Source organism: Rhyacophila brunnea, unplaced genomic scaffold (genome assembly GCF_057557595.1).
Source record: "Rhyacophila brunnea isolate RB1 unplaced genomic scaffold, BYU_Rbru_1.0 scaffold_10, whole genome shotgun sequence".
Classification (NCBI taxonomy): Eukaryota; Metazoa; Arthropoda; class Insecta; order Trichoptera; family Rhyacophilidae; genus Rhyacophila; species Rhyacophila brunnea.
In genome coordinates this window covers 26,889,872-26,916,152 of record NW_028232752.1, presented here as the reverse complement: position 1 = coordinate 26,916,152, position 26,281 = coordinate 26,889,872, and the positions used below count along the sequence as shown (strand labels likewise).

At 31.5% G+C, this 26,281-nt stretch overlaps 1 protein-coding gene across 1 annotated transcript in view; it reads right to left on the bottom strand.

Moving 5' to 3' along the window:
* hlk (hulk) overlaps positions 1–26,281 on the bottom strand; it is a 93,475-nt gene that overhangs the window by 22,284 nt on the left and 44,910 nt on the right. Inside the window, exons 3-14 of the mRNA XM_085952811.1 lie at positions 25,979–26,119; positions 15,778–15,960; positions 14,773–14,916; positions 12,072–12,254; positions 9,946–10,077; positions 8,726–9,040; positions 7,711–8,025; positions 6,341–6,655; positions 5,940–6,128; positions 5,580–5,720; positions 4,070–4,390; positions 3,782–3,964 (exon numbers count right to left, since the gene is read on the bottom strand). Coding sequence (XP_085808937.1) covers positions 3,782–3,964; positions 4,070–4,390; positions 5,580–5,720; positions 5,940–6,128; positions 6,341–6,655; positions 7,711–8,025; positions 8,726–9,040; positions 9,946–10,077; positions 12,072–12,254; positions 14,773–14,916; positions 15,778–15,960; positions 25,979–26,119 — 2,562 coding nt within the window. The remainder of the gene's footprint in view (positions 1–3,781; positions 3,965–4,069; positions 4,391–5,579; positions 5,721–5,939; positions 6,129–6,340; positions 6,656–7,710; positions 8,026–8,725; positions 9,041–9,945; positions 10,078–12,071; positions 12,255–14,772; positions 14,917–15,777; positions 15,961–25,978; positions 26,120–26,281) is intronic.

Sequence of the window (26,281 nt, the reverse complement as noted above, 5' to 3'; positions counted from 1 at the left end):
GCCTCATCGAGCGAGCACACCATTTAATGACAAAAACAAGTTACTCTCCGTGCTGTTTGCTTTGCAAGCATTATTCGCTTAATTTTTATCAAAATACGTGTTGTTAGTAAACAATATCAGACATAATTTTGCAAGCAGAATGGAAAGCTTAGAACGGTGACATTGTTCAACTGTCCGCAGGCGATAACTAGATTACGTTACAGAAAAGGAGGAAACAATTCAGACCGACTCGCGCCGGCCCGGAAGACAGGTTATGTGGCCATGGCCAAGCATGCGGATGATAGGTATGACCGACCGATGACTATTCTCTTTTGCGGATGCCGGATGCCAATTCGTTTACGGGGTCACATCACGGGGGCTCACTGATAATTCTCGTCTCATCAATTACCTGTAAAGAAATTTTTAATTTGCGCAAACAGATCTTCTTCGTCGTCGTCCGAATCGCTATCCGATTCGTCGGAGTCGGCGCGTGACCGACGATTCACTTGTCGTTTATTTTTTATATTTTGCTGCGGTTTTTTTTCAATTATTTTTTTATACACATTTTTCTTGACTTGGTGAACTGGCCGTTTACTTTTTTTCATCTCTTCTTCACTCTCATCGTCGTCATCGTCATCATCTTCACTGCTTTCATCCGAGTTTGTTTCGTCAGAATCTTCATCGTCATCGTCATCCTTTTCATCACTATCGCTGCCGTCTTCATCGCTTTCATCATCATCGTCATCGTCATCATCATTACTACTATCATCCTCACCATTTTCATCACTGTCATCATCTTCTTCGCTGTCATCATCATCATCGTCATCTTCACTGTCGTCTTCATCACTATCATCCTCATCATCTTCACTACTATCATCATCATCGTCGTCATCATCATCATCATCATCCTCGTCACTATCATCATCCTCATCAGATTCATTACTATCCGTATCATCATCATCATCATCTTGATCCAGGTCGCTATCGTCACTATCATCATTACCTGTTGGCATTAGTATATGTCATGCAATGAGCTTGTATTATGCTGCAGTTCTGTGACAGAAACTTACAAGAATAATTATTAAAAAAGACGGTAAATATCGGTACTTAGCATTGGTAAAGTAGCAGAAGCATTCGAGTTGAGCTGTAGTCAGCGGAATTGAGAATAATATTATCTATTTGTCAATTAATTAAACAATCATGCACTAAATTTATTTTTTTACTGAAGGTTTTTTTAAAATCATTGAAATACGTATTCCACAAAACATATAATTTAGTCTCATTACCCTAAACATATTTATGTAAAGAGAAAGGAACAGTACTATGAAACTTAAAAGGATGTAGATTCTTACTTTTCTGTTCAACAAGCCATTGTAGAACTTTTTTCTCATTCTTTAGATTACCTATAACACAGTGAGATAAATTATTTTAATAAAGCACATACTACAAAATTAAATATAAATCTAAAAGGTGTAAGTATATTGAGAATAGTTATTGGATATTATAATAATATATTACAATTCGCAATATGTACCATTATTTCTTTTTTACACTGTGGACCTTGATCCATCATTCTTAGAACAGACATAGTATTTAGAATCCATTCATTATATTTGATAAATAAAATCATTACTAATTACATTATTATTTCTATCATTTTGATTGGTTTTGGAAATACAGAACATTATGAAACCGAAAACATCGTAAGAATTTATTTTTGATGGTAATTATTATGAATTTTTGAACAGTAAAATTGTGCAAATCCTTATTTCTACAAAGTATAAGTTGAATTTGACATTATAATACAGTGGAACCCCAATTTTACGTGCCCGGAATACACATTTCCCCATTTTTAGCGTGTAGTTTCTTCAGTCCCATTTTATTTTAATATACTTAATACCCAGTTTTACATTTTTATTTCTCGCAATATAGGTACATCTGAAATACATTAAATTAATTTTATGACATTCAATTACACAAATGCATGGCAATCATTGAAATGAATATTAAGGTGCATACGCATATGAGCAGTTCTTTTTATAGACACGTCTGTGGCCAAGTTTACACAACACGATTGATTACTTTACACGATATTGTGTTGTTCCCCTCTTTAGCTCTAACGTTACTGTCATCGCTTGTTGCTGACATTTTTCATTCTTATTGTTTACATCGTTTTTACATTTTGTTTGTCAAGTTGTTTTTTGTTTTGTGTAATTATTTTTGTGAACACCTACTGGAGGGCGATTCAAGAATGAAGCAGTATGACCGGTTGCACAACGTAAGCGCAAACCTACTTCAACGAAGTATATTAAAAGTCGACCGGTAGTGTCGAGTACAGTATGCAATTGAAGTATACACGCTTTGCCGGTAGAGGCGCTAGCAACTCTCCGTTTGACATATTATTAAACGTCAAAAATTCGTACGTAGTGATCAGGCTGTTATTCTATTTTTTTCTATCTTTTACATAACTATTACCGCTGAAAGTATTAGTTTGTGTTTAAATTCTCACTTAAATATTTATTGTGATTTGGTAATACAGAAACACACATGTTTGTTTGCAAAATACAACGGAAATTCCGTGTTGTAATATTGTTATATTGGAGACGTAACTAGCTTGTTTAAAGATGAATTGGCTACGTACTTCAACAATGAATGATTTAATCATGCAACGTTAGCGGTAAGTACTGATTAAATATGAAGTCATTACCAAAATGGATAAAAATGTTATTTAATTTCCATGAAATTCACAAACGGTTCGTTTTGCCATGTTTACTTTCTATCTTACTCTAACGCATGGACATGAGGTATAAGCATGCTGTATGCTTTCTCACTCGCACGTATCCATTTCGTTCGAAGCTCTATACACACAATATCTCCTGTAAAACTAAAAATTTTACGTGCTTCAGTTAAAGCGATGTTTTTTACTGCTTCATTCGTGAATTGCCCTTCTGGCATTGATGACGAACAAGCCGAAACCTTCAAATCAATTTATGATATTGAAAGAGTTTTATATAAAAAAAGCCAAAAATATTCACCAAACCAATTTGTATTTTATTTTTTAAATTTCTCATTGGGATATTCACATTTTCCTTCTATTTATATTTTTTCTGTGAGTCCCTTTAAAAACGTAAAATGGAGTTTCACTGTATTTTAAATTGGTCGAATTTGGATTCAGAGTGTCATTGGGTTTTGTTTTAAGTGATTCCACAGCTCTTGTTTTTATCCCATCAGAAGATGAATCAAGGTTCCACTGTCATTCACTTGGGTCAAGTAATATGTGATGTTATATTATGGTGGCAAAAGTTGCAACAAAATCGTCAATAACTAATTAGACTTATTAAATATTAATATTTTATTTAGAAACCTTAACATTTCGTTCTTTTTTAAGAACATTTATTACATTTACAATTTAGTGCATAATAATTCATAATTTAATGGAATGTTTCCAACAAAGGATTATTTAAATTTTTCCAATATGGTAAAATAGAGGTGGAAACAATACACTAAAAATGATTAGTAAAAGTGTCTATAAAAAAAAATGCCACTTTTAAAATCCAGCGGCACAACCGGAAATTGCCGGTTGTTCTTCTTAATATATTTTTTTATTTATACTGTGAAATTAAAAAATCAGCTGAAAACAATAGTGCTCGATTCCAGTAAATTTGAACAAGTATTAATAATTTTTTTGTCTTTGGGATGTTTTATCTATGGAATAAATTTATCAAAATATTTATAAAATCAATATCAAGAAACTAGTATTTAACATTAACTATTTCATTAAAATATAACAACAGAAACTTACCATCATACATAATAGGAACACCAGTTTCATAGTAAACCAAAGCTGGGAAACTGAAAATGCCTATCTCCGAGGCCAATTTTGAATCTTTGGATTTGACAAACTGAATTCCATGTTGATCAGTGTCATCATCAATTGTTTCTAACTCCTCTAAGATATCGGCGCATGTATCGCAATCATCACTATCTAAAAACGGTTTACATATCATATAAGTATACCAAAACAAAATAAACCATTTTATTTATTATATTATTTAAACTTTTCATTGACAAGTTAGTATGCATTACTCACAGAAAAATACAGCTAAATGTTCTACATCATTAATGAGAACACGCAGTGTCTTCCTGTCGACGATTTCAATAACGTCCGGCTGTGAATCGTGAAGATCCAAAACCCAATCCAAAATGGCTTCTTCGTGCATGAGGTCTCCATCATAGATAGTCCTGAACTTGTGTCTGTAGAAAGCTAACGCTGGGAGGTCATTCAGGTCATACTCTTTGTCAATGCCTTCGTCTGATGTCTTGACAAAGTCAATGTCTTTCTCTTCACACTCATCATCAATGTTTTCCAATTCCATTAAAATCTTTTGAGACTTTTTGTCGCCTTCCTTATCTGGTTATAGAAACACATCTAAATTATAGTATTTTGATCTTTTGCAATGAAGATGTCATTTTGTTATACATTTTTAATAAACACCTGAGGCCATCTATCTTTAAAATGGCGAATTATTTTTTTAAAATTTCAATAGATGATGATAGTACCATCCTATGATTTGGGTTAATATTTTTTCAATTTTTACTGAACATTTATTATATAAAATCACATTTTAAATGGCTTAAATTATGTAAACAACATTTTCCAGGCCATTTTGATAAAAATAGAAGTTTTTTAACTATACCCGAGCATCATACATAAAAGTGTTTATCAGGTTTTTTTTGTAATGTAACGCGGTGGAACGGCGTTCCGGCATCTTTTTTCACAGTATTTTTAATGTTTCAAAAGTAAAATACGTTGATCGGTGGTTACTCAGTGGAAGACATTCGGCCATAGACTCTTAACGCAAATAAAAGGAATCGAGACAATTTGCCAAACGAGAATTGGACTGAACTTTGGAAATAACCATTGCCACCACAAAGGGGCTGACAGGGCTCTAGCTTGGGAGATCGACTAGATAAGTGAGATAAACGCACATAACAAAAATCGTCTGTGGCGCTAATTTCCTTCAGGCGTATTAATATTTAAAAATATGTGGTTGTGTAATTGCATTTTTTGGTTAATGGTTAATGGATTTTGGAATACCCTTCATTTTACCTCGAACACCATTTGAAAAACGCTACTATATAGCATCACACTGCCATTAACCTTAGTGATAGGTAGGGGGCCCGCCAAAGATCCTGGACTGGGGGACCGTTTCAGGATGTGGGGTCCATGGAAATCACTATATACTTTTATTCAAATATATGATGTTTTTACAATTTAATTTTTTACAACTTTAGTTGTTTATTTGTATTAATGTTTGTTTGTTTAATTTTTCGTGCGCTTCGTGGCATAGGAAAAGTTACTTTAAATGATATTTGAACATAAATTTCTTTAGTAGTTAAGAAGTTTGGCAATAAGTGCGTTCTGACACCTTTATTTTAAAAAAAGCCCTGGTGTTTATAAACATTTTAAGGCGATGTCTTTACCTACCAGAGGCACCTAGCGGAAAAATACGAAGCTTGCAATTTGAAACAATAATACAAAATCAATACCTACTTTAAATAAAATTAGTATTTATTTCTAACTATAAAATGATACTTACAGAAGAATACAACGATGTGATCATTTTCCTCCAAAATCTTCTCCAACATACGAGTGTTGACTTCTTCAATCTTGCCAGGAATCTCCAAAGTATTTTCATCAGTTAACCATGAGAGTACTTCGTCTTCATCCTCAATATCACCTACAATCAATATGAAAAAGTATTATTTATCTTGACCAACATTAATTAATGAATAATTGATTTACCATAAACAAAAAGTTATCATGAACACCATAGGTTTAAAAAAGAGTTATATTTCTTTGGTTTGTGTGAAAATGCTATCACAATTCTCGGATTTCAATACCCTGCTTGAGCATGTACCTATGTTCGTATAATAAAACATAATATAAAGAGGTTTACCTTTGTAGACAAGTGGGTCTTTGTTTCTGAAGAAGACTAGTGTGGGGAAGGTCTTAATGCCGTTCTTCTTGGCGACGGAGAGATCTTCAGTTGTTACGAAGATGATGCCCGTTTCATCAAGCTCGTCATCAATGTTTTCCAGTTCATCAAGAATATTGTCGCAGCGCTCGCCCTCTTCACATTTGCCACCTAAAACAATTCAATTTTATTTCTATACATATTTCATCACGACTGCCACCTAGAATTAAATTCTCAATCACTAGGTTGAGAGAATCGTTGAAAATCATTTCTCTTATACGTCAAAATCTTAAGAGGCAATCAAGATCTGAAGTAGGAATGTAGAGCCAATGAAAAATATACATAGTAAGTACTTCAAAGATTAAAATATAGTATTTACTTACTGAAATAGACAACAACGTATTCATGTTCTTCGATAAGGTCTTTTAAGATCTCGTCAGTGACTTCTTCAATGGTTGCCGTGTTCTTTTGTTTGATGAGCCATTCGAGTACTTCGTCCTCATTCATGAGGTCTCCCTCATAAATGGCAGGGATCTTGTCCTCGAAGTACACCAACGCCGGCAGGTGATCGATTCCATATTGCTTGGCCTCAGCGTCATTGTCCATTCGGACGATGACGATTCCTTCCTTCTCGCATTCATCGTCAATGTTCTCCAGTTCATTGAGAATCCTTATGTCTTGCTTGTCGTCTTTATCATCTGCCAAAAATATATTAAAAATTAAATTTGATATTACCTATATTATGATTCAAAATTTAAGGAAACTAAATTTTGAATGTACGCCACACCTTGACTGAGGTCGCGTGGAAAATGTAGCTATATCCGGTGCGTGAGTTGACAAAAACAAAAGTCAGCATGCATTTAAGTCTCTTTTAGTCCATTTAGTAAAGCACATTAATATTTTTAACATATATATAAATAAATATCAGTGACCAGGTGTAACAAATCTCACTTCATCATACCATAAGTTAATTTTATGTTCGATTTTATGTATTCTTATTGTAGTATGCTTGTATATGTGCATGGATTTACTAGCACCAACAGTGTGTAAATTCAACTACCGTGATAATAACTGTTCACTCGTAAAAGTGCTGACTCAAGTGTAAGCGAGACACGTTGTTGTTATTGTATGGTGCTATTTGGTAGGTTGTGAAAATTGGTAATGCGCATACGTCATGCAAGTTCCAACTATCGCGTAAAAATTCAGAAGCTTCTAAACTTTTTTGATCCATGCATGCAATGTTGCAACTTGCACGATAATACATGTTGACATGTGCATAACATGTACTGTCGGCAGGCAGTAAATCCATGTAAAACGTGTAAACGGGGTATTATTCTTAACCAATCTATTATTTATTTAGTTCTAAATCCTTAATCTAACATGGTTATCCATAACTCTTTTATTCTTAGATATACACAAACTCACGAATAATCGTCAAAAAAAATTCGGTTCAAATCTACACCTGACCTAAGAATAATTATATTATTATATTATATTTGTCGTGTTGTGAAAGATATGTGTTCGAGTTTCACCAGTCCAACTTTTTTTTAGAAACTTTCTAATAGGTATGTTTGTTTATGAGATTTTTCTATAATAAATAATCAAGCCTTTTTAAACCTTATGTATTTCTGTAATGAATACCTAATAAAAATAATAAACAGCTTTGATTCTATTAAATGAAAGAAATGTTATAAAAAAAATACAGCTTTTATTGGGGTAGGTACTCAGTGGTTTGCTATATGAATTTACTTACAAAATATGACTGCCAAATAAGGCGCAGTCTCAATCAACCTGTCCATCATCTCATCGGTGACTTCAGGAATTTCGCTGTGCCTTTTTTGATGAAGCAGCCATCCCAGCAAATCATCTTCTTTCATCAGGTCACCTTCATAAATATGAGGGATTCGCTTTTCAAAGAAGACAATAGTGGGCACTGATTCGATTCCGTACTCTTTGGCCTCTTTGTCGTCATCGATCTTGACAAAGGCGATGTCATTCTGGTCGCATTCATCATCGATGTTTTCCAGCTCGGCTAGAACCTTTTGACTTTTTTTTTGGTCTTTGTCATCTGAAAAGGCAGAATTATTATTAGAAAACCCACATAATCATGAAGAGTGTGATAAACAGATGTGCATCATACTGTCTTGCAAGAAATTTTTCCACCTATCTCTATCCACTATCCAGAATGCTAATCAATCCGGTGCCGGCAGCATACGGTAGTCATCGATAGCTTCATATATAAGAGGCACATAGCGGAAAAATACGAAGCTTGCGACTTTGATTTTGAGATATTTTTTTGTTAATTTACATTTTAAAATTTTTTAATGAATAACTACGTATCCATCTAAAAATTTACAATTAAAAACAAATTATTAAATGTGAATTTTATTATTAATTGCGAGTTTATCGTAATAATAAATTTTGCTTCATATTTTTCCATTAGCTATCTATGTCTGTTATTTTTCACATTGAAGATCAAGTGAACTTGGCCAATCTGTTATTATGTCGAAAATGGCATTGGGTCATAGCAATTAGTTGAAATTAAATTTTCAAACAAAAATTATATACTTAGGTAAATGCCGATGTGCTATTATTTCTAGCAAAACTTTTTAATTTAACAATGTTGGTGTGTCGCTAAATCAAAAACGTTGAGAAACACAGCGAGTAGACTATAGGTAGATTATAGGAGATTAAGAACCTTTGAATGTAACAGTATTTTTAATCAATCGTGAAAAACGAGTCATGGATTAGTGTTAATTTTTACTTACAAAACAAGACGGCAACATAAGGCATTTTCTCAATGATAAGATCTAACATTTCATCGGTGATATCCTCAATCTCGTCGTTTTCGCTCTGGTGCTTGAGCCACGCCAGGAGTTTGTCTTCGTCCTCCAGATTTCCTTCGTACACCGTTGGGATTCCCTTCTCGAAATAGAGAAGTGAGGGTATTTTTTCGATTCCGTATTCTTCGGCTTCGTCGGGATTGTCGATCTTCACAAATACGATGCCCAGAGCGTCGCATTCATCATCGATGTTCTCCAGCTCATTGAGGACCTTCTGTGATCTCCTATCGTTGTTGTCATCTACAATAAATAAAAACATTCATTATTGCTATGATTTTTTCTTCACTTTGCAGTAAGAGTGTAATGCAAAGCCATACTTCAAACTAGGTCCCCGAAAATTAGACGTATATCTTTTGGTTATGCATTAGACTGTTATATATTATAATTTTATAAATCCTAGCAAGTAAGTTTTTTCTGCTTTCTGCTGAGGGCGCATTTGTACCAGAGTTGAGTTGTTACATAAAATTATTATAATGTACCTATGTAAATAAAAATAAATTGATTAAAATCATTAGGCCGATTCACAAAAGGCAGGAAACAAGCCTAATAGAATGTTCATTGACCATTTAGTTATATAGCGAAGCGGTTATCTGTAGGAATATTAAATAGAAGTAGCATTTATTTTTGATTAAAACAATAACTAATTCTAAATAAATATTTATATAAATGTGATTTTTCCGATACCGTACATTTCTTAGGTGCCGTACATTCATTATGCATCTGTACATGTTTGAATACTAGTCAGCCGATACGTAAAACGATAAATATTTAATTAGCGATATTGGAGTGTTGGTTTCCTAATCACTTCTCAGCGATATCATTCTTATGATATCAACTAGGTAACCAAGGAGTAAAGTAACCCCAAAATGGCTGTTTTAGTAACACTTTGAACAAAAACTTATCTAAACCTCTGTTATGAAACCAAAGAAATAATAACTGTAAATATATAAATGATTGAATGTTAAGTATATCTAAGGATTTTTACCTGATTCTGTTGGAAGATGTCTGAGATGGAGATAGATTAACTTGACACTAATTTTTTCAAGACGGAAACGATAAAGAAACCTCAGTTTATGTTACATCATAATAATATATAATGTAACATAACTTATAATTATTAAGTATATAGTCAAATAAATACTCACAGAATAGTACTGCCATGGTTTTTCCTTCCTTGATGAGACGGTCAAGCATTTCATCGGTGACATCTTCAATTTCGTCCTTCTCCAGTTGATCAACGAGCCATTCCAAGATTTCGTCTTCATTCTCGATATCACCTATGACCAAAAAACAAACCTTTAATGTTGAAATATTATTAATACTTTTAAATATTATATATATACAGCACTTGGTCAAACCAAAAACGTGTAATCAAATGCAGTAGGTATCTTATTTTTATTTGAAAAAGTAATATGAATTCAGAGTTAACACTTTTAAATTAAAAAATAGGCGTCAAAGAGTACCTACCATTAGGCAGGTATTTACAGACTGTAATTAGTGTAATTGATAGGAATCAGTTTCTTTCAATCACGGTTACATTATACCTAAATGTTTTCGCTCATTTATATGTCTTTAGACTATTTTAAATGCCATTTTTTCAAAAATAACTTTAATTAGCAAATTAAAAATTTGATAAAAGATTATGTATGTACATATTATGGGTATATTAATGTAGTAATTGTGATCAAGAAATCTCGAGATATAATCAAAATGGGTGAAACTCGTAACTGGAGAAATTAATTTTCTGAAATTTTCAGAATTATCATTTTCTCGAGAAATCATTAATATGAATCTCGAGAATTCCAGTTACTTAGTAAAAATAACAAAGGGTACCTAGTTGAAATGAAAAAAGCTGAGGACAGGAACTGGTATTTTAAAAAATTGCCGGTAAATAAAATTGGCATTAGATGTCAAAAAAACAAATTTAAGAAAAGCCTAAAAAACAGATCTCGAATTTAATTTCCAATTGATTCGGCCGGCAGAAAATTTTGGCCGGATGAGTTAAAAAATAATAATGTTTCGAGAAATCACAAGCTATATATTATAATATACGACATGTAATAATAACAATGTATTACGCAATAGTTTAAGCACACGCCAAACCTAATGCACAAATAACTTAGTAAACTACTTAACAAAAGTAAGTTTTAATGTAAATCGAGAAAATGGTGTTTAAGATAATCTAATCTGGCTCCATAGGGGCGATAATATTTCCAGTAATTATTGTGTTGTCGCTATCCGCGCGATCTATTATTTTTTTAAGGAAACTTTTTGGCACAATGTTTCCATTGGTGCCATGCGGTCAGTTTTTTGTAGGGAACCAAAAATAAGACACGCACTTAGACTATAGACACGCATCTCACCCGTCGCATTATATTCGAAATTTCCAACAATGGCTGGGACGGGACGTTTTCGATGTTGAAATTTTTGGCAATGTGTCACACGTTTCCGTGGACCATTATCCCATATTAAAAAATCTCAGTCAAGTGTATAGGACATTCAGATATATGAAAAATCGTTAAGATTCTTCAATAATTCGTGGTTTGAGTGACGTCCCGTGGCCACACACAGCCAGAGGGCATTACTTTAAAAGGAAAGATGATATTACACATTGCCGACTCAAGTAGAAAGCCGATACATTCACAACGACTGGTACTACTTTTTCCGCCCCTCCCGTTATTGTCTATGGATGACCTGTCATTATTCTATAGAGTGCTCATACTGACGCGTATGTCGTGTTCACAGAGGGAATGGTTTGATTTGAATGGATAAGTTACATGATAAATAATACACTAGCATTAACACACCTTCTACAAATGTAATACATAGATCAATGTTACATATTTTTTGGAAATCGATATTACCACCAGTTTTTGTATGAAGGACTAGTCTGACCTTGACAGCTGATGAATAACAGGAATGTACTTATATTATTTATAATTTATTAATATATTATTTGATTTGAGAATTTTTTATAATTCAATTTGAAACAAGAAAGGGCGAATCAATATGCAATCTGGGATCTGATTTTGACAGCTGAAAAGTGGACCACTCGTTGCGTGTGCAAAAAGTTATGCTCAGGCTTTATTAATCTAAAGATGGCGGTGTATTACCACTTTTAAGAGAAAGATTTATTATACTACAATATTCAATTCAGACAAGGGCTCCTAAACCTCAGGTCGATAGTAGATAGTAGATTACTGAAGATTCTATTTTATAATATACCTAACTTAATAGCTAGCTGTAAATATTACAATACTGTTAATCTCACCGTCATATACATTCGGAATTTCCTTCTCGAAGTAGACGATGGCCGGGACAGAGTCGATGCCGAAGTTCCTGGCGGCGGAGTCATCGTCGATCTTGACGAACTGGATGCCATGCTTGTCGCAATCATCGTCGATCTTCTCCAGCTCTCCCAGCACTGCCATCGAGTCTTCATCTCCGTGATCATCTGTCGGGAACATAAACCACCGTTACGTTTACATTACCAAAAGGTTATTAATTTAACATATTTATCTTTCAAACAGTCACTAGGTAGGTACCTATGCAAAATAGTAACCCGCTTTCTGTTGTTTGTTTACATAGCCCACGTACGAATTTCTCAGCGTTTTGCGTAATAATTCGTCTTAAAAATAATGGTTAATATATTGATATCGGTTGTCTACATAAACTTAATGAAGAACGTCTTTATATAGGTATTTATAACTATAGTTTATATTCAAATACCTGCTTTGATACGGCAAGTAAGAAGATCTGTAAAATGTAAAAATGAAGTAGAATTTAATTATATACCTACCAATAAATTCCATGATTTGAAGTATTCAAGGCTTATTTTGGTAATATCTACACATACCTATAATTATGTATCTATGTGGCCGCGCGGCTTAAGCGTCGGCCTATAGCGGGCTATAATGGGTCCCAGGTTCAAATCCTGAGTCTGGCAAGTACATAATATTATATTGTTTTTCAATTTGTGTATGAGTCAGAGTATGGACGTAATAGGTTGAGCAAGTGGCTGACATCCATTTCCCGTAAAATCAAAATCTGTTAATACAAACTTCCACTCCGTGGAGACCCATTAGATCTTATTAGGATCGGAAATGGTCAAAGAAGAAGAAGTAGATAATTAAGTATTTGGGTGAATCTGAAACTGTAGTTGAATGTCAAAGTAAAAGTGTAAAGTTCTCTTCAAATGACCCAACAATGCGAACTTAATTAGTAAGTAGACCAAAGATCCCTTTTCCGGGTCAATTTTATACGTTTATGTTTCATGTATAGGTATATCACAAGGTTTTTTTTCAACATATTTAGGGTGTACCAACCTATCTACTAAGCATGAACGTATTTCATGACATCAAAACTAAATTTAACTTCAAGATAATGACTACGTTTTTTATCCTATTTGCGAATCATTGCAATCTCAATGTGTTTAGATTTCTTGCATCATTGAAAAAAAAAACAAACGTTTAAATTTAGCAGAAGCTGCCAAAGAGTCATTCGAGTTAGTCAATTCTGATGACTAACGTTTGTTTCGATATTACTTTCAAGATTAAATTTAGCTTTCAATCATAATATCAGGTTCATCTCATGAGAGGTTGCCGAAAATAAATTTCTTTTTTAAATTTGTTAGTCACGAATGATGATAGTCTTGTTTTTGCAGTAATGAATGACACACGAATATGTCATGTATTGTGTTGAATTGGACATGCTTGTTTGTAGCCATCTCAGGGATATAACGTAAATATAACATCGATGTTTAAGGCTATGTATAAGTACATCAGTTTTCTTTATTTTTACTTGTAGGGTTGTTGTTGAAAAAAATCATCTACCTATCCACTGCAATTCACTAGATGTTTGCTAGATATTATCATTTACTTAAGATTTGCTAATTTTATATTGACTGCGGTGTTAGATAGTGGTCGGTCTGCGGTAATTCAAATATGAAGGATACATGGGCAAAACAAGAATTGTTACAAAACCAAAAGTTGTCGTAATTAACAATTTAATTTTTGAACACATTGGACATTCCTAGTTTTTGTATTTGTGGAAAAAGGACTACTTTTTTATATATTTTGCACAATACTTGTATTGCAGTTTTTATCTATACCGAATATTTTAATACACAACAATTAAAAACTAGACACACTTAGAAAATACACAATACAAAATACCAACTGCCAACCGGTAAAAACATGACATAAAAGTTGACGTTTGATATTCCTTGTTATTTCATTACATTTATTATCAAGGAACCTTCCCACTTTTGGACCTGTATTGAAGGTATTGAGAAATCGTTATTTTCAGAGGACTATGATATGTTTCACATTTCTTGTTAGTTGATGTAAATAAAAATAAACACAGAAATGTTAGTGTTACCATACTTAAGTCATTTTTCAGTTTTGTGTGACTTTTATTGTTTTGCCCGTGTACCCTTCATATATTTACGTACCTACATCATATTCATGATACAGAATTTTAACAATATCAACCAACCGTAAAAGTCTCTAGCAATTTACAATATGGGAAGGACATTTGGAAGGAATTAGCACTGCGCAATAAATATATAACGTTACATTGTAATTAATTATGGAATATTTTAGAGATCTTCCCATATACAGCATCTATAGACCGTACGTACGCCACTACTATACACTAATCAACAAATGGTCAGTTATCAATTGGCGACCAAAACGTACAACCTTAAAATGCAAAATTAAAATTTTTCATATAAGTTTTAAATTTTCTTAAAAAAAAAAAATCTTAAAATGCACAGAAAATTGCCGCATATAGCCGGAAAATGTCTTCTCTCTTATTGTATACTTGCTCTAAGTGCAAGACTGAGACAGGTGTTATAGGCAACTTTTAAATTTGGAACCAAAAAAAACGTATTATACCTCATTACAATAAATACCATTGTACGTTCACTACTTTTTAATTATTACCATAAAATAAACATAAAGTATTCTTACAGAACAAGACAACGAGGTTGTCGATGTTGCCGATGAGGGTGTTGAGGGTCTTCGCTGTGACATCTTCGATAACATCTTCCTCGTCGCCAGTTGACTTGTTGGCGACCAGCCATTCCAATACGTCTTCTTCTCGACTTAATTCACCTGCAAGATGTGACAGCTTTAACACAAAACGTCGTAATATTTCTCAAGATTAAGCGATTATTTACACAGTTTAATATTTTTAAGGGCTCGGATTGTGATCGCTTGATTATTGATATGGAATTAAAATTTAATTATCTTAATTCTGTATTTTTTTTTAATATTGTCAAGTAAGGCGTTGTTTACAATGATATACAATTAATAGTATAGAGAATAGTGACAGTTATAAAAAAACCACGTGAATTGTAAGACGCCAAATACAGGTAATGAATGTATAAATTAAAACGGTTTTATAATTAAAATTTCAAATTTAATTCCACATTTCGCATCATTCGTTTTCACTGGGCACTAATCGGTTCACTGGTAATTCATTATACCCAGGGTTGTCATATCAAGAGACAAATTACCGGGTGTCAGTATCAGAAAAATAGAAGAAGAAGAGACATTAAAAAAACATTGATATTGTATCGAAAAACAAGTAACGACACCAGTATTATTTAGATTAATGGAAAAGTAACAATATTTTTTGTCATCCCTATTCATACGCGTTTCACTCTATCTTCATATAACTGTGGTAAACTGGGTCAAGGTCAAAGAAATCGTCTAAGATGAAAGGAACCTGCTTAATAATAACGAAATATTTATGAATCACCACATTGCGATAGAAATACATTACAATATGTATTATTGATAAATATTCCTATGATTATTCAAATAATGTAGGTACTACTTAATTTTTTTTATAATTTAAAAAAAATTAACCAGAATATTCCGGATTGATTCCGGTTACACACCAGCACTGATAAAATTAATTATTGAATTTTTTTATTTTTTTGTATTATGTGCATAATATATCAAACTGACCTTCGTAAATGATTGGTATTTGATGTCTGTAGTAGACAAGTTTAGGTAATTCTCCAAGACTGTATTCTTCAGAAAGTTCTTCGTCGTGGATCTTCACGAACCCAATTCCCAGTTGGTCAGCTTCATCGTCGATATTTTCCAGCTCTTGCAAGGCCTTGGAGCACTTTTTGCACTCCGGTTTGTCTAACATAAACAAGAACAAGACATCGTTAAAGCACCAGAAAAAATATTACATAAATTTCCATTTTAAAAATAGTTTATCTTTTCAAATAGCGGGAAATTATCAAGGCTACATTTTACTCAAAGATTAGTCATTATAAATCAATTATGAATAAATATTTATATTTAAAAAAAAAAATCTGGCATATTATTGAAAAAATAAATTATTTTCAAATTGAAAGTTTTCAGGAAGCTGAATTCATATTCCTTGTGATCGGATGCATCTAAAAGCTTATGATTTTTTCAGTGTATAAGATTTTTTTTGTACAATATTACTCATACCCACATCGATAATTTACCTAACTAATGGATTACAAATCTTCAACATTATAAATAATTTAATTGAATCATAGAAGACGGCCTTTATATTTTGACCGACACGTCATATCGCTGTACGTTGGCGTGAAAGTAGCTGAAAGCGGACTTAGAAAATGGAGGGTACATTACATTATATGGCCGCTATGACGTATCAGTCAATATATAAACATCTTATCTATAATATATTAGTTTGGCATACATACCATAAATAAATATGCGATATTTTCATATACAAGAATCAATTTAACAACAGTAAATGAAACAAAATATTTAATATGATTATTTTTTTTAATTATCTAGGTACACTATGTACAGTAATGTAAATAAATTATCCCATATAATTATGTTATATTAATTTTTTTTAAATAATAATAAACATTGAAAACAACATCTTTAAATCGTATCGACATGTAAAGTAATATACAAAGACGGCTGACATTTTCAATTGAATACATCCAAAAAATCAGGATGACCACTTTATAAAATTGGTGTTTGAATTCTGGGATGCATATTATTAAAATACCTAAAATGCGGTGCATTGTCATTGACTTGTGCTGAAATGAATTATGGTAATTGATGACGGATGACTGATCCATTCGAAAAACATCTGTGATGTACAAAATTCATTAAGAGGCAATGTAAAACGCATGTTTAAAAAAAATGTGTAGTGAATGAACAATCATCTGTCAAACATCAATATTAAAACATATAAATTCATAAAACAGGTGTAGAACAGTAAAATAATAAAACAGACGATGGCATTCTCTGAAACTTAAAAATGCTGCGAAATAATTAATATTAGTATATTAAGCATTGTAAATATAAATTGATAGCCAACTATAGTAGGTATAGTAAAATTAAAGCAGGGGGGTTTGAAGAAAGTTCTAATAATTCCTTTAACATATTGCTGAAAGTTATCTATCTATATAGTAGTGCCTTGTTCTAAATTATTTAATTGTCTATGAAAGTAATTTAATAAACGTTTGATACGTTGAGAAAAATATATTTGAATGTCTTAAAAAACCGATCAATTGGACATGGCGTACTCTGGCAAGTGTCCAATACTTTATTAACCTCATACAATGAACCCAAGTTCAGTGATCTACGATTGAAATCGTCTCGGACGATTAGTGGCATATTTCACTCTATAGCAATAATAGGAAAAATATTTCTTCTGTCATGTTGTCATTCAAGTTATCGTAAAAAAAATAACAATTCTGTGATAAACAGCAATGGTAATATTTCAGCGCGAGAGTTTTTCTATTTCAATATACATTCATACAATATATTTATATTTCCTGCCATGTTAAGTAGGACCCAGGGAACTCAAAAATAATGGAAACTGAAATACAAAACGGGTAAGGCGATAACAGGTAACCGACTCGAGTAAGGATGAATCCGGGTTAAACTTACACTTGTGTCTAGAATACGTTTAACGTCGAATACTGAAAACTGCTCTCGGTTTATGCATTTACGCTCATTTAATGTTGGTGTATTACATACACTATTGCACGTGCATTATTAATAAATTAAATTCGATAAATCAGACAGCTTCGGTTTTTAAAAGTTTGTTTTCGCTAGAAAATCCTTTCGTGACATGAAAAACTATTCAAAAAAACATTTGTTTTTGTGAATTATAAATAAATATATATATATATATATATTCAGTATATAGTTGATGAGATTGATCAGAGTGTATATTATGTGAAGTCTAACAAAATGGTAAAGAAGTAATAATAATGACTTCAAATTGATGAAGATAAGAAGTCAAGTATCATAAATCAAAAATACAGGAAAAACTGCTATGGTACCGCTGTATACGAGAAAATAAAGTTGGAAAATATTGTAGTATATTTATAACTTTCAGATATTCTTCATAAATTGAAAATTTATCTAAAATCGCAGTAGGTATATAGAAAATTGACCGGAGCTCACCAGGCAGTATTATCCGGGTGAAATGGGCGATACTAAGATTTGATCATGGTCTATGTTTACGAGGGACAGTGGTCGAAATAAATCAGTGTATTAAATTCATTTCAAATCCGTCTAACTAGCGCATTAGTTTAGTATAGATAAGAGGGTTTTTGACGATGAATTTTATAGTATATTTACATAAAAGAGCTTAAAAAACAGTACATTTTATGACGATTTATTTGATAGGCTTTCCACATGATGCCTGTGACCCGTGCCTATCAGTGTAAACTTGACTAAGAAATTTAATAAAACAAAAATTCATAGATTGCAAATTTAATAATAACGAAAAAACAACATTTGAATAAAACCGATTAAACTAAAATATATTTTCCCAATAGGATGAGCAATGATAATATTATACTAAGTATTTCAAAGTACTATACAACAATATCTTCTTGGCTACGTGTTAAACTGTGAACAAACAAGCTCTTCCTATTTAGTCGACGACAGCGACTTCCGGCTGTTGCCTAGATCTTCTTGTCGGACGATATGTAAGTTTATTCCTTCCAATTTTGAAATTTATCACAGATTAAGATAGAGTTTTCATATTATGTTGGATTCAATTTTAATTTGATGTTCTTTTGTTTGACTTTTACCGCTGTCAGAATATTTTTTTTCATTTTCAAATATTGTATCCAAATATAATATATTATGGTGCATTTCGCGTACAATCACGTGATCACGTGACATCACAGTAAGCTGCCGCTACGGGAAAAGGGTGTGTAATGTCGTTTTTCTTGGTGTTTAAAATGTTATCAGACTGAGGCTCCCATCCCATAGCACATTTTGAACCTTTAAATGAACATTATCAGTTAGCAAAATCTGCCGAAATCACCAGAACAACGATGAGGTCACCTCACGTGACTGCATGACTCAATGAACGTTTTTTTATCATTTTCTAGATGCCTAAATATTTTCAAATTAAGTCAAAATCGCTTGGTTTTTTGATTTTAGCAGTTGACGCTATGTATTTTCTATAAGAATGTTGTCTATATAATGGTCTGCAGGTTGGGTTCTGTTCAAAATATTATCTATGGATTTATCGCAAGTAATTTTAACGTACGCACACGTAGACACTGTTAAAATTAATTGAAATTAGCATGAATAATTAATAATAATTCAAAATACTAATACATTAGAGTTGGCACTCTCTATAATAATTGAATTTAGAGAGGTGGTGATCGTTCAAAATATTCTGCAAAATGACGAAACCATAGACTAAATTTGATGCCGTGACAGAGTGACAGTACGCGATATACATCTCAATATAATCACAACTTTAGATGCAATAATTATTTTGATATTAAAAAATGTCATTATTATTGTTAGGTTAAGGTACATAATATTATATCGATCAACGTAGCGACTTGTGTGAAACCGGGTAATTTCAGCTAGCAATAAATATTTTTTTTATGTTTTAATATCCATTGTATTCAATTTAGAAGTCTTTAACAGTATGTAAGCTATTAGATTTAAGTTTAGTTTAAAATATTAGTTTTTGTTTGTCACATACCACGCTTGGACGGTGAATTTGGCAACGACCCAACATATTTACTGTGGTTATAAGTTATAGCGATTACGGCCGAAGACACAAGTTTGTCGAAATTAACATTCCTCCAGGGAGAAATTAGCTATTCGAGAGACCATTGTGTGCTCTGAAGACTATTTTTTGTGTAAACAATACTAATAGAATCTAATAACCACTATGCAATATATATTTACAAAATATATTTCAAAGCTGAAAAAATCGAAACCGTTGGTCGTTTAGCGAGTTACTTTATTTTTACTCTGAGTACGTTTTATCACACGACACTTCACTAATCTGCATTTGTTGATATTTTAGTCAATTACTTTTTAAGTTTCCCATTTACTAATAAACAACGTACTTATTATCGCACCATGAGTAGAGTTGGGTATTTCCCGAGAAAATCTTAATCTCGAGATTCGGGATTTCCCGAAATGATGAAATTTTCAATTCTCGCGATTTGGGATTTCCAGAAAAGAATTCTCGGGAATTCTCGAGATATCGGGAGATTTAAAAAACCTGTAAAAATCCTAAAATCAGTGTAAAAACAGACAAATTCCAAAAAGTATGTTTTTTTTTATTTATGTAAGATGACAAACAAAATAGAGAATAGAAAACTAAAATAATTCAAAAAATTACTTATTAAAATGGAATTTCAAAAACCACAGACTGTCAATCGCTGCGTCTGACAATCGCGTACGCTTTTGAGACACAAAATTTCAATTCACATTTTGAGTCGACGTTGCCTTAATTGTGAACAAACTTTTTCTGTTTTCTGTCCACTTTTTTCATAATATATAGAAAATCGTTTTTTCATTTAATATTTGATAATAAATAAATCCCAAATCCCGAGAAAAGATTCTCGAGATCCGGGATTTCCCGAAATGTTAAAAATTTAAATACTCGAGATTCGGGATGGAAAATCTTGAAAATTTCTCTAAAATTCCCGTCGGGAAATTCCCGAAACCCAACTCTAACCATGAGTACTTTAGTGTATTAATTCCAAAAGTATAGTTTTGAGATATCAACGTTTGAAGTTACAAAATTATTTATATCTCTAATATTGCGGTAAGTTTAAGAACTTCGTATGAGCCTAATACTTTAGTATATCGTACCAAACTATACATCACATTGACGCATTACCATAGAATATCAGCGTAATAATATGGTAAAGCAGTCAACTTCGTAAAATATTTTCAAAATACTTTATTGAAGTTACTCAATTACAACGCATTTCACATTTTGTTTGAGTTACTACGTTAAAGCAATAAATAAAGCAAAACATTCTTGCATTATTAACAACAAAATGATAACGTTTGACTTAATACACTAAAGTACTCATGGTGCGATATATTATCTAGCGAAATAATTGTAAAAACTGATATTATCTACCTACTAGGTAAATTAATTAAACGACCATTTACTCGACAGAATCGTAATTGGATTTAACATTTTATTATTATGACAGGTATTACATTAAAATCTACATTTTATTTTTTAATGGCCTACCATTGATGTGACAAAATTTTTGAAAAATATGTGTACTTACTGAATTTTGTACGAATGATAATATTTAAAAAAGAGTGCCTATATTCTTTAATCTTGCGTATTATTCATTGAATAAAAAAGGTTAAATAAATTGAAAATTAATATAAGTATTTACTGTCTTTTAACTTTTACCAAATATGCGGGGTGTATTTTCAAAGTGAACTTATTCCACTACTTGACAAAAATAAGTTATGAATGCCACAATTTAAAGGATAACATTTTGAACAAGTATTTTATATATAAGAGTCTAATAGCATTCAATCCAGTAGAAAGATCAATTTAAAAATCGGTGTAAGTTACAAAAGTAACTTATTCCAATACCAACAATCGTCTATCTAGTAAACAGTTTTTTGGCGTTTGCCAAAAATTTGTTGAAGTGCAATAAGTTCACTTTGAAAATACACCCCTCATATATAAGTAATTTAGAGCATAATTTAAAATTATCTGACAGTAGCTACGACTGTTATTTTCGTGATTAGACTTGTAACTCCAGGAAAGTGAATAAATGAATGGTCTCTGAGAATAAATTCAATGTGAACATGGAAGAAATTAATCAATAATGCAAAATGATGTACAGATTATTTACTCATTAGTCGTTTTTAGATTCACTTCCATTATAAAAACTTTATCCCTATGTAAAGAAAATGATTTTCTTTAATAAATATGCTGTCAACACCTTTTCATTATAATGCTTATATCCTAAATTTCTTCAGCTGAAAAAATAATTTGACTAAATTTCGAAATAACAATTTGTAATCCTACCTACAAAATTGTATAGGAAAATAGAACTGAGTAAATGAAGAAGAGAATATCACTCTGGTATTATAGTTTAGGGAGTAAATGAAAACGGGGGTGAAAAATTTTGCTAAGAAAAAGAAAAAGCTGTAAGCGGCTAACTCGGGACAGTGGTGTAATAAAAACTGAAAAAAAAACATAACGACTATTTCCAATAATAGCTTAAAATGGGGAATATATTGTAGTTTTCTGATAATGGCAAACCTACGATTGTGTGCGAAGGGGATGACATATTGTATTTTCTAAGCATATCAGTATAATATAATAATAATTATTATTGTGAGTGTGAGGTAGTAGATTTAACGTGCTCTATAATATAATGTATTTTTGCAATGATGTTTCATGTATTATTATTGATTTTAAATGGTTTCTTTACTAGAAAAATGTTTTCACATTTTTCATATGTTAAGTCTATAAAATATGCGAAAATTTCAGATTTAGAATGATGACAAAGATCAGATTGACAAATTTTAAATAATATTATTTTCTTAAGTTTTTTCACTTATGGAATATTTTCAATTTCAACTGGACCAATTAAACATATCCGTTATCATGAAACTGGTCTGGCGCATCTATTATATATTATACAAGACTTCTATCAGCCGCTATCGGTGGCTATCAAGGGTAGCTTATAATATTTATGTATTTAGGTAGTATAATTGTTACAATAAGTTAGTTGTAATTGTTACAATAAGTTCTATGTTTGAACAGCACCTCTCTTGGCTGTGTTAACTTTTAGAGCGAGATAGACAGTTTTGACAGTTTAGACGGTTAACTTATTGTAACAATTATAATACCTAAATAAATACATAAATATGATAAACTATCCTCGATAGCGACCGATAACAGTCTTATATATATAATAGATGCGCTGGAAATAAGTACTAATTAAATTATAACTTTAAATTTTAAAATATGTGGCAATATTATATGACACATATTGGTTGATTTCATTGTTTATAAGCCCGGGATCACACTGATTAATTGAATAAAATTGTCCCACATATGGAAACATAATATCGTTTACAATAAATATGTCGACGACGTTTTTTAGTTTGGTGCGTCCGGAGACTTGAAACATTTAAAAGCAATATAATACAGTACATTTGATTTTGAATTGTCTTAATTTATGTATGCATTTGTGTTGGCTTTGTTTTTTATTATGAGTGTTAATTGATAAATTATAATATAAAGCTTTCAGCCCAACTGCAACGGGGTTTGCAAAATCGTCGATCACGATGGTAATACGTATTACTTACTGTTTGTGGCACATTTCTGGGCATTTGGACCTATACCGGGGAGAAAAAATAACACAGCGGTCAAAAGGGGTTTCGGAGAGTAATCTTCCATCAAGAATCGATCCTAGATAGTACTCCACTTATATTATAACACCTTTCATATCTCAAACATTTATGTGACTATTTCATTATTGATGTAAAGATGTTAACCTCCATTGTAATACATATTATATTTAATTACGAGCGCTTATAATAACTTTACTTATTATAAATTCAAATTGAAGATATTATAATGGTTTATTTATTCACAATTCTGATACGACGACATTTACAATAATATTCTTATATTGCATACATATTATAATAAGTGATCCTGTGATGTTCATATTCGAGATGAGTAATAACAGGGAGACATATAGACATAATTATTAGTATACATCTTTCATACAAAGTAACGCGTAATTTGAAATTACAATTAGAACGCTGATAAAGTAACAATTTAACTTTTTAAAGTTTATTTTGTTTATTAGTTTATATTGTACAGTTTTCATTATTTTCACTATTGTATTTCAATTAAAAAAATGTTAAAATCATAGTTAACATTTACATTTACATTATTTAACATAATAACATCGTAAATCATATTTTTACTCGAAGGTACGTTGGCACGTCAGCCACAGGTATGATTATCTGTCGTTCTGCCTTTATTTATGCATAGCGAGCTTAACTATTTAGTTTTGCATAACATCAACATTCTATGCATCAGGTCCTTAGGATCTTATTTTTACGAAATAGTCACATAAATGTAAAATAATCATGTTTTATATGACAATAATAATAGGTATTTTGCCAATGATATGTGTATTTCTAATTATATCGAAATGTCAATATGTGAATAGATAAATTTTGAATTTTGATGAGCAATTTTGAAATTTCATATTAAATTATAACATTTTTATTAACTGTGTATGTTATAAAATATAAGTGACTAGGGTGTGGGAAACTGTTTTTTTTATTATAGATCGAGTTGGAAAATGTATTTTTCAGGTGAACACCGAAAAGACCAACCCTGTCTTTATATATGTTATATGTGTTTTTTCGTCTTGTAATTATTTTGTTAGAACATTATAATTTTTAATATGACACACATATTGCACAATTATTATTATCATTATTAAATAACTAAATTAATTATTAATAGTATACACATTAAAATCGTATGAAACGAAATTAAATACTTTTTTTAATATAAAGCACACATACTTTTGTTAATTATCTTGTAGTGAAAAAAATATAAATTTTAGTAATTTGAACTAAAGTTATTATGTCTTTCATTTTTACTTCTTTTATATTGAAGGTTTAATATTATAACGTAAGTAAATGGCAAAATTAAATTAGTAAACAATATTTGTATTAGAAAGACATCACAAAACAAGAATTTGTATTGTATAAAAACATTAATGAAAATTCCCTGCCAAAAAAATATTTTTTTGGGCAGGCAAGATAATGTGTAGGTATGTATCAAAATATAAATTTAATAACAAGGTTAAATACTTTGACATTAGTATTAACTATAATATTATACAAGTGTTTCAGAAAAAATAGTAAATAGATTGTAGTATCAATAATTATTATAAGAAAGAAAATTATATAGGTAGCCATTTGTCAAAATAACACATAGTACTTGAACCTGTTGAGTTCACAGGGCAGTTCGAGCACCACGACTTAGACAGGCGAAAGCGATAGGTGACACTTTAGTCACAGTAGCTCTTCAAATGGAAAACGGAGATAACTGCTTTGTATTTGGACCATTACACCGCACATTCTTAATTGGACATGGTGGTTGAAGTCCATCCAACCAGCTGTTGGGGCCTTCGAGCTGTCTGATTTGGTCGTCACAAAGACCAATTTTATTGCATTTAAAATTTTATCGTGACGTACTGCAAACGTGAAGATCTCTTCACTTAGATTGTTTGACAGTTTTATAATATGCGCTTTTGTTTTATATTATTATATAATTGTTCTTTATTCTCCGTGTTAACTTAGTTTCGAGTATTTTTACACTTAAGTACGTATTAATTACAGTCATAAAAAAAAATGTTAAATCTACACACGTGGGGTCGGTACGCCCGATTAGGACCGGGTGTATACGAGCGGATTTGACTTGGTGGGCATATTAGCTTCAATGTCTTGGTCATGGTACTCAAACTAGCTTTACAGGGCTATAATATGTCTACAAATCCACTAATACTGGTGAATGTTCTCTTAAATATAAGGATTGATATTTTATTTATATGTAATGGAACTCATATACATTATAATAGCTATAATTATGAAACAATAATATTTAAATAACTTTTACTGAGTTTTTTTAAATGTTTTATTAGGTAACTACTATTTCTATGAAAACACTTGTATAAAATCTAAAAATTTAAATATACTCAAAACTAAATTGATTTCTGGTGTTATCTCTATAAGTCATGTATTTATTACAAGGATGAATTTCATTGTTGCTTAGTACAATTATTATTTTATTGAAGTTAAGTATTTTAATCTTACTGAGAGTATAGTATGATTTACTTACAGAATAATACTGCAACGTATTCCGTGTCTTCAACGATCTTGGATAAGATTTTACTGTTAACTTCTTCTATTCTATCTGGTCTGTCCATTGCTTCAAGACTGGTTAAGAAATCCAAGACATTATCCTCGTCCATCAAGTCCCCTGTTCAAAAAAAAACACACACACACTTTTAAAAAACATGTAATGTAATATTTAAAAACTATTATAATTACCTAGTTTCATTCGTCAAACAAACCCTCAAATGCGGGTAATATCAATGAATTTAAAATTTTACATATTATGTGATTGCAAGCATTCCATCGA